The sequence below is a fragment of the Chrysemys picta genome, chromosome 5 (assembly GCF_011386835.1).
Source record: "Chrysemys picta bellii isolate R12L10 chromosome 5, ASM1138683v2, whole genome shotgun sequence".
Taxonomy (NCBI): Eukaryota; Metazoa; Chordata; order Testudines; family Emydidae; genus Chrysemys; species Chrysemys picta.
The window spans coordinates 32,461,935-32,476,258 of record NC_088795.1 but is presented as its reverse complement, the minus strand read 5'-3'; the positions used below and the strand labels follow the sequence as shown (position 1 = coordinate 32,476,258).

General features: G+C 40.1%; 2 protein-coding genes across 30 annotated transcripts in view; one reads left to right on the top strand and one right to left on the bottom strand.

Moving 5' to 3' along the window:
* Nucleotides 1-2,535, bottom strand: part of AIMP1 (aminoacyl tRNA synthetase complex interacting multifunctional protein 1) — a 59,337-nt gene extending 56,802 nt beyond the window's left edge. The window contains exon 1 of one of the 3 annotated variants that reach the window (XM_065597668.1): nt 2,517-2,535. Coding sequence is in view for 1 of the 3 variants with exons in the window: in XM_005287894.4 (XP_005287951.1) it covers nt 2,355-2,356 (2 nt within the window). In the remaining 2 variants the exon portion in view is untranslated. The other 2 variants (XM_005287894.4, XM_065597669.1) reach the window with 2 other exon arrangements.
* A 4-nt stretch (nt 2,536-2,539) lies between these two features.
* TBCK (TBC1 domain containing kinase) overlaps nt 2,540-14,324 on the top strand; it is a 240,907-nt gene continuing 229,122 nt past the window's right edge. For 20 of the 27 annotated variants that reach the window (XR_010601746.1, XR_010601753.1, XR_010601752.1 and 17 more), the window contains exon 1: nt 2,682-2,866. The gene's annotated coding sequence lies outside the window, so the exon portion shown is untranslated. The other 7 variants (XR_010601762.1, XR_010601759.1, XR_010601754.1 and 4 more) reach the window with 3 other exon arrangements.

The following is a 14,324-nucleotide window of genomic DNA, read 5'->3' as shown; positions in this document are numbered from 1 at the left end:
ACTCCAGATGGTGAGCCGTAATTGGGTGTCCTTATCGCAAGTTATACACACACAAAGCACTGAGAAGGGACCCCAAATTAACTCCCTGGTGCAGGAAGGAGATAGTGATACAATATCCCTCAGATGCCAGACAGAGTTCAGGGAGAGGCTTAACATGATTGACACAAGTCATCACACTCTCCCCTCACAACAGATGTATGCCAATCCCAGGCCACAGAAATACAAGGGTAAAACTATAAACCATTGTTATTGTTAAATATTAATTACTGCTTCTTTGCTTTTAATCTACAGGAATATACCTGTTGGTCAACCGGAAGAGCTGCTACCTCATTTCCCCTGGAGCCCAAAATTAGGATTTAACCTATATATTTTAATAGGAATAGTTTCAGGGTAATTACCTGTGTGTTAGCAATATGTTAATTTAAGGCATGGGCAGAGCCATTATGTAATCTTTTAAACCATTAGCTTATTGTGCTTATCTTGTCTTGCTGCTAGAACCTATCCAGGGGCTTGGGACCTCCCACCCCGTCGCTTCTCTCCGCCCTCTGAGCACCCTATATAATCTATTGTAATCAATTATTTTGCAGTGTCTCTGAACCTAATAAGCAAAGTGACACTCCGCCAGCGCTGTGCGTAATAAACCCTTGTGCTTGACTCTACATGGTGTCCATTTCTGTTCCTTCAGAATCCCAACAACACTACTGCAAAATAAGTATTTTACAAACAGGAAAAAATGAGACATAGCTATATTAATTGACTTGCCTAAAGTATGCCCAGTGACAGAGCTAGGAACAGAACCTTAACATCTGACTCTCAGTAAACCATAGTCCCATATCACTTATGTAATCCACAATATACTCTAAGATTTAAATGTGTGTAGGTATTCATATTTTAAATCTTTTCAAATGTCTCTACTGAGGGTGAGTTTAAGGAGCTGTTATGCTACTTCATTCATTCATATTTGTACTATATGAAGCAAAAGAGTGCAAGTGTATAAAATCATAGTTGTAGTCAGAAAAGTTTGTATACAAAATGATGCCTTTGGAGTCAGCAGATCTGTTCTCTGTCTGCATTCTAAATGACAAGGCCCCATGTATTTTGTGGCTATACTCATCCTTTGCCACAGAATTGTCTTCCAGAATTTAAGCTTTCATTTACAAAATAATGCCTCTAATGCAAAAAGAACCTTAAAACTATAACCCAAGCGTTAATCAAAACAGTACTGACTTCCTGAGCCTGCAGACAGTCTGAAACAGTAACTCAGAGGAGCATTAACTGTCATTTGATAGATTTAAGACTAACGGAAGTATTGGGAGCATACGCTTTCGTGGGTAAGAACCTCACTTCTTCAGATGCAAGACATCTTCTTCTTGCATCTGAAGAAGTGAGGTTCTTACCCACGAAAGCGTATGCTCCCAATACTTCTGTTAGTCTGAAAGGTGCCACTGTTGCTTTTTTACAGATTCAGACTAACACGGCTACCCCTCTGATACTTGATAGATTGTTAGCCCTGAAATGTGAAGTTTAATAACATAAACCGTGAGCGTTTAACTATTTCACTACTCATCGTTTAACCTTAAACATACACCTAACGTGTTTATCTCTATAGTTCTCACACAGCCCCAGCTGCTTAAAGCGTCAAAGTCTACAGCTTCCCCAGATAACTCCCATTATGTCGCTGGGCACTGGTGGTACAAAGACATTCTGCTGATCACTGAGTAGCGTGAAACAAACACCACAGCAACACGGGGGCTGCCCTAACGGCGACCGACTTTCACGCTTCATCCGGAGCCTGCGTTGTCTGACGAAAGGGAAGCTGCTGCGGAGCCTGCACGGCAGCACCCAGCTCCCTGCGGCAGGAGGCAGGGCAGACTAGGCGCCGCCTGCCCCGCGAGCACCAGGCTCTGCCAGCAACAATGCCCGCAGCACGCGCCTGCTGCCGTTCCGGGCGGGCCAGCGCAGCGGGGAGGGAGCCGGAGCCCAGGCCCTCTGGCGCAGCATCGGCTGAGCGGAGCGCTCCTAACCGACAGCGCAGCCACCGAGAAAGCGGCCTGCAGGGCCCGGATCACCGGGCAAGGCCAGAGCCTGTCACAAGGCGCAGGGCCGGGCTCGGTAACTACTGGCCCCACGATGCCCACAGTGCAGTCACCTCCGAGGGCAGAGCCGGCCACTACCCTCGCGAAACTGCTCCGGGGGGGGGGGGGGGAAATGTGCGCGGCCCAGGGCGGGGCTGAGCCCGGCTCGCGGCTCCGCGCGCACATACGGGAGGGGGGAAAAGGAACAACGGCGGTCCCGTCGCGTTCTGCCCCGCGCATCAGCACAAGAGAATACGGCCCGACACGAGAAAAACTCACATGAACCGGGGGAAGCCGGAGCCGAGGTCACCGCCTCCGCCGCAGCGCCCAGATTAGGCGCGAGAGAAAGGACCCTTCAGGGCTGCCCTGAAGAACGCCTGCTATTGAAATAGATTGTGCAACCGTAGCTCCCCTAATGAACCATTTACACAAGTTACATACCCTCCGCAAAGAGCCCGCGTCTGTACCCTGAATTCGCACGGGGAGAACCTCACTTTACAAATAATTACAGTTGTTAGGCATCAGCGGTGTTACCCTCTTTCCCGGCAACAGAACACGGGGTCCTTTTCCTAGCGCCGGCGCTTAGTGATGAGGTAAGAGACGCGCGGGGGGGCCAATCAGTTCTGCGGCACCTGTTCGCGCACAGGGGGTGGGCTCTCGCGCTCGGGAGGCGGCGGCGTCCTCGTAAAGGGTCGGGGAGTTTCGGAGGCACACAGCAATGTTTGGAGTAGCAACGGCGGCGCGAGGGCCCCTGTAGGTGGCTCGTGCCTCACGCCCAGCAGCTGTAGCAGGTACCCACCCTTGTGCCCTGCTGCTCCCCGCGCGCCGTACTCCCCGGGGAGGAGGGTCCTTGCAACTACTGCCTTGCTGGGCCCCGCGCGCCGTAACCCTGGGTGGTGTCTTTGCAGCCAGACTCTCATGCGCCCTGTACGCAATATTCTAGTGCCTCTTCACCTAAGCTGTCCACCTTCTGATCCCTTTTTTCCCTTTCCCCAATTAAAATGAATAAAATTATGTTCCTTGGAGAAAGAAAAGCCCATCGTCTTCCTGAGAGCCAGTGCAGGATTCTTCCTTGCAAGATATTGCTGTTTCAGTGCTTTTCAGACTGATGCCTTTAGAGCACTTCTGTATGGCCCCCAAACTGCGAATCTTATCAGTCTTTCAAGAAGTGATTCTTTTTGCTAATTGCTTCAAGGACTGAGAACTCCACCTGCTAGAGGTGAGGGGGAAACCATCGGGTGAGTGTGGAGGCCAATGCATTAATTTTTGCAAAACTAACAAAAAGAAGTTTCCGATCATTATCATTAGGAAGATATTATCACTTCATGGTAAGAAGTTTAAGTGTGTGGTGAGCTGCTTTCCTGAGTCTGCAGATAGAGAGCTACAGAGACTCTATTGCTCTTGGTAGCTTTGCCAAGTAGGCGCAGAGTAAATTTACGTCTCTCTGTCACTTTCTCTTCTGCTTTTCAAAACCCTAGGAAGCATAGTGAAACCGATAAGAGTCAAGTCAATTAATGACAGGTTTCAGAGTAACAGCCGTGTTAGTCTGTATCCGCAAAAAGAAGAACAGGAGTACTTGTGGCACCTTAGAGACTAACAAATTTATTAGAGCATAAGCTTTCGTGGACTACAGCATCCGAAGAAGTGGGCTGTAGTCCACGAAAGCTTATGCTCTAATAAATTTGTTAGTCTCTAAGGTGCCACAAGTAAGTCAATTAATGCGGTTGCATGGTAATCTTTGAGCAAGGGCCGAGATGGAATCCAACTATTTATGGGTGAGGACCCCAAAATGACAGCATGGAGTAGAGGATAGTTTGGGGAGTAGCAGAGTAGTGGATTCTTAGCTGCCAAGGAGGATGAAAGGGCAGAGCGCTTCTTCCTTCCAGCAGTCTATAATAAGGGGAGAGGCATAAAATTTATCACCCAACAGTTACCTAAACAAAGATAGAGCCGCCCCATCAGGGTCTTGGGAAAACAATATTTCCATCGCCCATTTTCTCGGGGTGAGACTACCTTCTCACAATGTGTTGCCTTTGGCTCTTCTGCTGGGCCTACTCTCAAATTTCCTATCTGCTGCTGGCTAGTAGGTAACGGATAAGTGTATCAGGTCCTCGCTCAGTCTGAGACTTGCAAGCTTTCCAGCAGCAGTTCAACAAACTAATTAAAATAAATCTTCACCCTGGGAAGCTGCTTCATGTCTTTTATTCCCTGAATATTTGCGGATGATGTTTAAATTGAAGGGGTAGCAAATATACAGGACAACAGAACTTTTTAAGTGCAAAGTAACCTGGAGATAGTAAAGCATGCCTTGCTGCAATGAGAGTGCCAATTTTGAGCCATGAACCCAGGAGAGAAGAAACAAATATTGTGCATTCAGAATTGAGGGAAGTGATCAAGCAGCTGCATCCAACATATTAAAATTAGATTATTTTTATGTTGTTTTCTTAATAGTGTCCAAATATTACTTTTCTTTTAACAAAATGCCATAGTTGTAACTAAGGAATTGGGACCATGGGTGTCCACAAGAGGATCTTGATGATCTGAAATATGAAAATGTTTGATTTAAAAACAAAACAAAAAACCTCAATCTTCTAGTAGTCTGTTTTAGTTTTAACCTTTATAGAAGAAGGGGCTTTAATTACTTCTTTTAGAAGACTATCTCACTTTCTTCCATGCCTGGATTTTGTTATTAGAAAGAGTGAGGCTAACATGTACATACAGCAAACATATAACAATTTCCGATTAATCTTTTCCCACTTTCGCTTCCTCCTCCCAATAAGTGATGGTGTCTGCATAGTTTCTTGCTTTCACTGTTTTACAAGTTGCATTGTTCTATAATGAAAATAATGGGCACCCTGGGATGTGAATGGGCAGTAGACATGAACATGTTTAGCTCTTCTGTATGATATAAATAAGCCTCTTTCTCAATTCTTTTTCAGTCTGAGCTGAGACCTAGTTGTTGGATTGTCCTCAAGGACTCACCAAATACACAGTCTTTTTACATAATTTTTTCTTTAATGAACAAACCACATCTGAGATTTGTCAACAATTATTTTTGCAAAATCTAATGCACAAAAATTAGAATTGGGGGGAAAAACAAAATTGGAAGTAAAATCAAGAGGAATTCTTGAAAATTACAGGCAGGTGTCTTACTTATTGTAGAGTGAATATAACTGAAATGTGAAATAAACAAAGTACGACTACAGTATTTAAGTGGAGGACTTATAAGATTTATGTCTGCTAAACTTAATGAATTATACAATAAATCTATTACTATCATTGTACAATAAGTTTGACAAATCCAGTATATTTCTGTAAAACTGATTCCACTTTTCTTTTTTCTTAAATCCACCTAAAATATTAAAATATGTAGGTGCTTATATTTGGTTCCTCAACTAGTTTGGATAGCGGTTTTGTACTTGTAGAAGGATTGCTTCTCATTTCAAAGATCATCTGGATAGCCAAGGAACTTTTTAAAAGAGGAAGTAAGCATATTTAAGCATACTTAAATGCTATCACATTTTCATTCTCAAGAAAAATCTTTACAGTGGGAAGTTCTTGGTCAGAATCTCACACTTAATTACATTCAGATTTCTGAAACTTTTGGTAAAAGCGTTTTAATGGAAACAATACTGCTTCACTAAAGTTTACATTGTGTAATTCCATTTAAGTATATCTAACCAGTTTACAAAGAGGTAGAAAAATGTCAAGGTAGTAATTTAAGTGTTTGTATGATACATTTGACCACCAGAGCCCAATTCACTGCCTTTTATGTCCAAAGAGGCTCTTCTGTATCTCTGGTACTTTTAGTACGTTATTGAAACTGAGTTTTGTCCAGCCTGTTAACTATTTTGCATATTTTTATTATGAATACCAATTTTAAATGAGTGGTTCCCAAACTGAGGGTTATGGAGTGCTTGCTCATGGTCATTGATAGCTGATTGATCACATGGTCTGGTTTTCCTTTTTTACTTCCAGCTGCTACATTTTAATAAAGACAGCTAAAAATGCTTTTTTTCTTAATCTTGCTTTTTCTAAACTAGCAGTTGCTGTAGTGGCAGTGGGAATGTTAAGGGATTGGGAACAGAACAGAGGATGGTTCATGAAACAATTTCTATTAGGATATGGATTTGGTTAAAATAATCAACTACATTAGATACATTGTTTAGTTTCTCCTATTTTTTTTAATTATTACTTTAAAGGCAGGATTGTTTTAGTCTATTTTAATTCTGGAAAACTGCATGATTTAAATAAGAAACAAAGTACCTATATTTGCAAAATTTATAAACTTATATTTATATTTCCTTTTTCTATAATTAGAGGTGGACATTCTAGTTCTAATACCTACTACATTTGCTGAGGAAGACCTATTCATTCATGGTTTGTGCACTGAGAGGACTTTCCAGTGTAGGGCTTGAACCTGCAAACATTTATTGCCAGCTCTAATAATCACTAAATGGGACTACCCATGGTAGCGTGTGCTCTACCTGGTAATAAGTATTTGCAGGATTTGGCATTAAAAGAAAAAGGTACAGTGAGACCCATTAGTAGTGTTCACCTCACATATGAACTTCTTAAAAATATTAGGGTTGTAATAGGCTATTACTGGTGTTGGTTAGTGTTTGTGGGTCCTATAATGGAAGTGGGATTTTAAGATTTATTTGAATGGAAATCATGGAATTGGGAGTATGTTCTAGGTATGGGATGCAACATGATTCACTTCTGAGACTAAAGTTTCTGTGCAAGAAACTTTCTTAGCGGGTGTGTTAGCCTATCATGCCTCTTTTCTACCTCAGATACTTAGCATATCATACCTGGAAGCAACTACATGGTCCTGCCATGCGGGCAGGGGACTGGACTCGATGACCTCTCGAGGTCCCTTCCAGTCCTAGAATCTATGAATCTATGAATCTACTTAATTTTTTGCCATTTTGAAAATGCCAAGGTACAAATATAGTCCTCTTCCTCCCCCCTCCCCCCCACTACAGTTGTTTATTTAAAGTTTTATTCATGTCTAGTTGTATTGCAAAAAAAATTGATGCTTTGCTTATCATAATTGGTTCTTATAACTTATAGAATTGTTATATTTCTCCGTAGAAAAAAGGCTTTGTGTACAATCAAAACCAAACAAGCATGTGTGTCTATGGGGTGAATGGGTTGGTTTATATGTTAAGTTTCCAGTTCTGCAAGCACTTAGCACTGTTTAACTGTAAGTGTAAGACTGTGTGTAAGCGTAAGACTGTGTGGGTAAGTATTTGCAGAATCAGGGCCTTAATTTATAGAAGACATACACTTAAGTGTTGATATTGTGACTTGCTCCAAACAGGCAGACCCCTGCACTTTCACCTCTTTGAAGTCAGTGAGGTGCTAATGTCTATCTGTGGAGGATCAGGGCCAAATAAATGTACGCTTAACTGAAGAAATACAAAAAAAGTATATCTTGAAAAAAAAATCAGTTTTGGGTAATAGAAGAAAGCATTACTATAAAAACCTTAGTCTATGCTGTTTCTCATTTATTTTCTTAAGATAGCAACTACATAATGGCACAGAATATCTATCAGATTACTTCTGAACTTAGTATTTTTAATGCATTCATTGGTAGCAGAACAAATGCTTAATTCTGTCATATGTTTGTAGATTATATTTGCTGTGTACAACAACCTTGTTTAAAATTTAAACCAAAATGGCCAAATATCGTCTAATTTTTGTTGTTGCAAATCAGGATTTTCAAAATATGAAGAAACGTCAAATCTGAAACTTTAGTAAGAAGTTCCATTTCTTTTGTCAAACATCAAATTTCAGTGTGTAAAGTTAGGCAGTATTAGCTTAAATACAGCACACATTACCTAAACATTAAATATACAGCCCATATATTTGTTATATTTACACTCTAGTCAGTTATTTCTACATTCAGTGTATGTTTATTTTGATTTTTTGTTTTAGCTCAGAGGGAGAGTGATTCACAAAAGGAAGCTGAGAAGCCCATGCTATGGACAAGGTGGCATTCCTTCAGTAAAGAGTTACTCTTGACTGGCATATTTTTTAGTATTACATGCTTTATTTTTCTTGGATAACTTTCTCAGTGACAAAATGGCCTTAGTGAAATGCTACAGGGCAATATTAAGCTAGAATGGGAAAAAAACTAACTAGTATTCAGATTCCTCAGTACTTTCTAAACAATTTTATTTTACTAAGTGTGTTGTTTCATGTCACTCTTGAGATGATGGAAAACTATGACTGGCATGTAGGGAACACCGGGGACTGGGCTGCTGGGTGCAAGAGACTGGCAAAGTCATCACACACATTGGAACTCGGCTTCTGACTCCCACATGTATCTCATCAGAATAATCCACTGAGCCTGCCTGGCTGGGCTCGTATTCCTATTTTATAGCTTCTCCTTACCTGAGCTCTGATGGCTCAGTTCTCAAATTTTGAATATTTATGACTCCACCTACCAGGGGAATTTGCTCATGGAAAAATACTGATCCACCCAGTGACTGGCAGCCCTTAACTTCTGGATGGTTTTGGACACTTCAGGTAAATAGTCTTACTATGTCTTATTGCATGTGTACACAGACAGAGATATAAACACAATTAATTAATTTCTCAGCGACCTCCCTCTGTCTCTACACAAATAAAATTCTGCAGTGCAAAAGGCATGTGGATTGTTTTTGATTTTTTCGGGGGTGGGGGTGGGAGTTACGTAAAAAGTGAGAAATAGCAGTGTGTGCAGCCAGAAAGGAGCAGTGCTGATGTCAAAGCAGAACACTGGGAAGAAGGGACCACAATCTTCAGAGTACCTGGGAACTGGACAAAAAAACCCCGCTATGGCTGCAGATTGTAAAAAAGACCCTATTTGGGAATATTTTCAAGAAATTCCTGAACCGCTAGATAAAAAAGGAACACATGCCAAATGTAAACAGTGCACAAAGAGATGCAAGGTCTGGCTGTCCGAATGAAACAGCATTATAAAAAATGCTCTTCAGAGGGCAGTGATTTTGAAGATGATTATGTGGACATGCCTGTATAGTCTGGATCAACTAATTAGTAAATTTATTTCTGCACCGTTCTTATGGACTGCCTACCATATTTTATTATGCTAGTAAATGATGATTTCGATTATTGTCATATATTTGTGTTTTGGGTGGATTACTTATGAATTTCAGAATGTTTTCAAAATATAATTGGTATGTTACTTTGTTATGGGAGTATTTATCAGTTATGTTTTTACTATTACTGCTGCACTTCTGAAGTCGACCTATTTTATTTTATTGATAAACATCCTAGGTGAAGATTTCGTGTTAAAAGTAAAGTTTTATTGGGAAGTTATGAATTTTAATGTTTAATTTTTTTTCAAACTGTGCTAGAGATAAGGGTTTAAATAGATTTACATAATCCTTATTCGTTAATTTCCTTTTAAAACTGGTACAAACAGCTGCAGTAGGAGGAATTGATTATTTACAATCTCACTTTTTTTTAAAGCTGTGAACTCAGTAGCACTTAGTGAATGAGTGACTTTTTTTTAGGGCTGTCAAGCGATTAAAAAAATTAATCGTGTGTTTAATCGCGCTCCTGTTAAACAATAATAGAATACCATTTATTTAAATATTTTTGGATATTTTCTACATTTTCAAATATATTGATTTCAATTACAACACAGAATGCAAAGTGTACAGTGCCCACTTTATATTTATTTTTGATTATAAATATTTGTACTGTAAAAAACAAAAGAAATGGTATTTTTCAATTCACTAATACAAGTACTGTAGTGCAATCTCTTTATCATGAAAGTTGAACTTACAAATGTAGAAATACATACAAAAAAACCTGCATTCAAAAGTAAAACAGTGTACAACTTTAGAGCCTACAAGTCCATTCAGTCCTACTTCAGCCAATCGCTCAGACAAACAAGTTTGGTTACAATTTGCAGGAGATGCTGCTGCCTGCTACTTGCTTACAATGTCACCTGAAAGTGAGAACAGGTGTTCGCATGGCACTATTGTAGCTGGCATCACGAGATATTTATGTGCCGGATGTGCTAACGATTCATATGTCCCTTCATACTTCAACCACCATTCCAGAAGACATGCATCCATGCTGATGATGGGTTCTTCTTGATAACGATCTAAAGCAGAGCGGACCGCATGTTCATTTTCATTATGTGAATCAGATGCCACCAGCAGAAGGCTAATTTTCTTTTTTGGTGGTTCGGGTTCTGTAGTTTCCACATCAGAGTGTTGCTGTTTTAAGACTTCTGAAAGCATACTCCACACCTCATCCCACTCAGATTTTGGATGGCCCTTCAGATTCTTAACCCTTGGGTAGAGTGCTATAGCTATTTTTAGAAATTCCACATTGCGTTTTGTCAAATCTGCAGTGACAGTGTTCTTAAAATGGACATGTGCTGGGTCATCATCCAAGACTGTTATAACATGAAATATATGGCAGAATGCAGGTAAAACAGAACAAGAGACATGCAGTTCTCCCCCAAGGAGTTCAGTCACAAATTTAATTAATACTTTTTTTTTTTTTTTTTTTACAAGCATCATCTGCATGGAAACGTCCTCTGGAATGGTGGCTGAATCATGAAGGGGCATGCGAATGTTTAGCATATCTGGTATGTAAATACCTTGCAACGCCAGCTACAAAAGTGCCATGCGACCTCCTATTTTCACTGTTGGGTGAAATAAATAAGAAGCAGGCAGCCTTATCTCCCATAAATGTAAACAAGCTTGTTTGTCTTAGCGATTGGCTGAACAAGAATTAGGACTGAGTGGACTTGTAGGCTCTGAAGTTATACATCGTTGTGTTTTTGAGTGCAGTTATGTAAAAAAAATCTACATTTGTAAGTTGCACTTTCATGATAGAGATTGCACTAGAGTACTTGAGGCGAATTGAAAAATACTATTTATTGGTTTATCATTTTTACAATGCAAATATACCAAAATATCCAAAAATATTTAATCAATTTCAAAATGTCAATTGGTATTCTGTTGTTTAACACTGCGATTAATTGTGATTGATTTATTTAATTGCAATTAAAGTTTTTGAGTTAAACGTGTGAGTTAACTGCAATTAATCGACAGCCCTCCCTTTTTTTTTACTATTTTCTTTAAGCATAAGAGTTTTAACATAAGAGGTTGTGAATCTCCATCTGCAGTGTCTATAGCTTCAGTGTCATCTGTAGGTACAGTAGAACCTCAAAGTTACGAACATCAGAGTTACAAAATAACCAGTCAACCACATAGCTCATTTGGAACCGGAAGTACACAACCGGGGGGGAGGGATAGCTCAGTGGTTTGAGCATTGGCTTGCTAAACCCAGGGTGAGAGTTCAATCCTTGAGGGGGCCACTAAGGGATCTGGGGCAAAATCAGTACTTGGTCCTGCTAGTGAAGGTAGGGGGCTGGACTCGATGACCTTTCAAGGTCTCTTCCAGTTCTAGGAGATAGGATATCTCCATATATTATTGAGGGATAGCTCAGTGGTTTGAGCCTTGACCTGCTAAACTCAGGGTTGTAAATTCAATCCTTGAGGGAGCCATTTAAGGATCTGGGGCAAAAATCTGTCTGGGGATTGGTCCTGCTTTGAGCAGGGGGTTGGACTAGTTGACCTCCTGAGGTCCCTTCCAACCCTGGTATTCTATGAACCAGCTAGTAGCAGAGACCAAAGGAAAAAAAAGCAATTACAGTACAGTATTGTTAAACATAAACTACTAAAAAAATACAGGGAAAGCAGCATTTTTCTTCTGTATAGTAAAATTTCAAAGCTATATTAAATCAATGTTCAGTTGTAAACTTTTGAAAGAACAATCATAATGTATTGTTCAGAGTTACGAACATGTCAGAGTTACAAATGTTCCCGAGAAGTTCGTAACTCTGAGGTTCTACTGTACCACCAGCAGTGCTGCAACTAAACATATGTCAGACAATAAATGACCCGTGTTTGTGTTTAAAAAACCAAAAAGCTTCATCATCCAGTAAAACCACCGATCATAATCAGGACCAGCAAATTCCAGCAAACCTCCATAGATGAAAAGATTGTTCAGTTTGTTTATGCAACAGATTCTTCCTTTTGTCTTTTCAGAACAAACAATTCAGTGACATAGTTCAGTCATTATGACCAAGCTACTCTCCACGTAGCAAACCAGACATTGCTAGAAAGTTGCTGGATATGTGTATGAGAAGCAAATTGAACAGTGTGCAAAAAATACTGATGGGAAATTTGTTAATCTGCTCCATCGATCAAGACTCAGTGTACACAATGACCTAGTATTATGTGCTTCTGTGACAACAGAAGATGGGGTTGTTTATCTCTCAGAAACAATTGATACATCAGGAAAGGCCTATATAGAAGAATATTTAAAACTGAACTAAAATTCAGGTGTCAAGTGTGCAGTTTTCTCACAGATAATGCTGCAAATGTAGTAAAGATGAGAAGAAATCTAGAAAAAAAGAATGAAAGGAACCTGATACTTATAACCTACAGGTGCAGTGTTCATTTGATGCATCTTTTAGACAAAGACTTAAGTATAACTTAACAATAAAGGACAATATTGCTGAAATTATTTCTACAACAACCACTTTGTTTCATTTTCTCTGAAGAGAGCAGGAGGATCCAAATTAATTCTTCCCCGAGATGTGCGATGGAATTCAGTGTTTTGAGCTATTTATTAAGAGCAGGCCTATTCAGATGATACTTTGTGAACAAAACTGTGACAAAATTGATGGAACTATCACAAGCAAAGTAGATAACATGGGACTAAAGAGAAATGTAAAGATACGCTGAATATACTGAAACATATTTCCATAGCCTTGGACAAACTGCAGAAAAATTGCTGCTGTATTGCTGATGCTGCTGAAATTTGGAAAGAACTTAGAGACATGGAAGAAATACCCAACAACAAACTTAAATTGCAGGCAGTAAAGAAGCAGATTTTCTTGCACACACAAGCACATGCTGTCTCTTTCCCACACACTGGCAACAGGGACAGTCATGTCTAATGATTGCCTATGCTGCCAGGCTTCACGGCCAAAACTGATTGGGCAAATGGGTTAAGCAAAGTCATACACTCTGCTACATCAGATTCTGATACTTGGTCCTTCACTTCAAGACATTAGCATGCCAGCTAAAGAGGCATCATGTGCCACTTTTGGGAGAATGTGTGACCTAACCTGTCATACATGTGTTTATTGCGGGGGGTGGGGGGAGAGAAGGGTAGTTTTTTGTTTTTGTTTTATTCTTGGATTGCACAGCTGTTATATAGTTTTCAAAAAAAGTGCTAGTGAAATTTTAACTTTAAATTAATTGAAATGCCATATAATGCTTGCCCCAGACTAGGGAACTTGCTTCCCCAAGAGATAAGAATGATGATGGAACTCACCACTTACGGAACTAAAAACAAAACTCATTTTTAATCAGTTTTTCCAATAACTTTTTCACATACAGACACCTCACTGCCATTCTTACACATGAACATAAACAAGCAAATTAGACGAAGGTTTCTAACCATCAGAGGAGTGAATTTCTGGAACAGCTTTCCAAGGGGAGTAGTGGGGGCAAAAGACACATCTGGCTTCAAGACTAAGCTTGATAAGTTTATGGCGGGGATGGTATGATGGGATAGCCTAATTTTGGCAATTAATTGATCTTTGACTGTTAGCAGGTAAATATGCCCAATGGTCTGTGATGGGATGTTAGATGGGGTGGGATCTGAGTTACTACAGAGAATTCTTTCCTGGGTGCTGGCTGGTGAGTCTTGCTCACATGTTCAGGGTTTAACTGATCGCCATATTTGGGGTCAGGAAGGAATTTTCCTCCAGGGCAGATTGGCAGAGGCCCTGGAGGTTTTTCGCCTTCCTCTGCAGCGTTGAGCACGGGTCACTTGCTGGAGAATTCTCTGCACCTTGAGGTCTTTAAACCACGATTTGAGGACTTCAGTAACTCAGGCATAGGTTAGAGATTTGTTACAGGAATGGGTGGGTGAGATTCTGTGGTCTGCGTTGTGCAGGAGGTCAGACTAGATGATCATTATGGTCCCTTCTGACCTTAAAGTTTATGAGTCTATGAGTAAACAAAACCTACCAACTAATCAAGCTGTTTCTCCTACTTGGCTGGGAAAGAAGTAGGAGGGGAAGAGAAACTGTTATTTTCTATTTTTGAATACTTATGAGATGTTGATATACTCCACTGATGAACGGTTATATGAGATACTAAAGATACCTCAACAAATGGTGTTGAATTTTGAGAA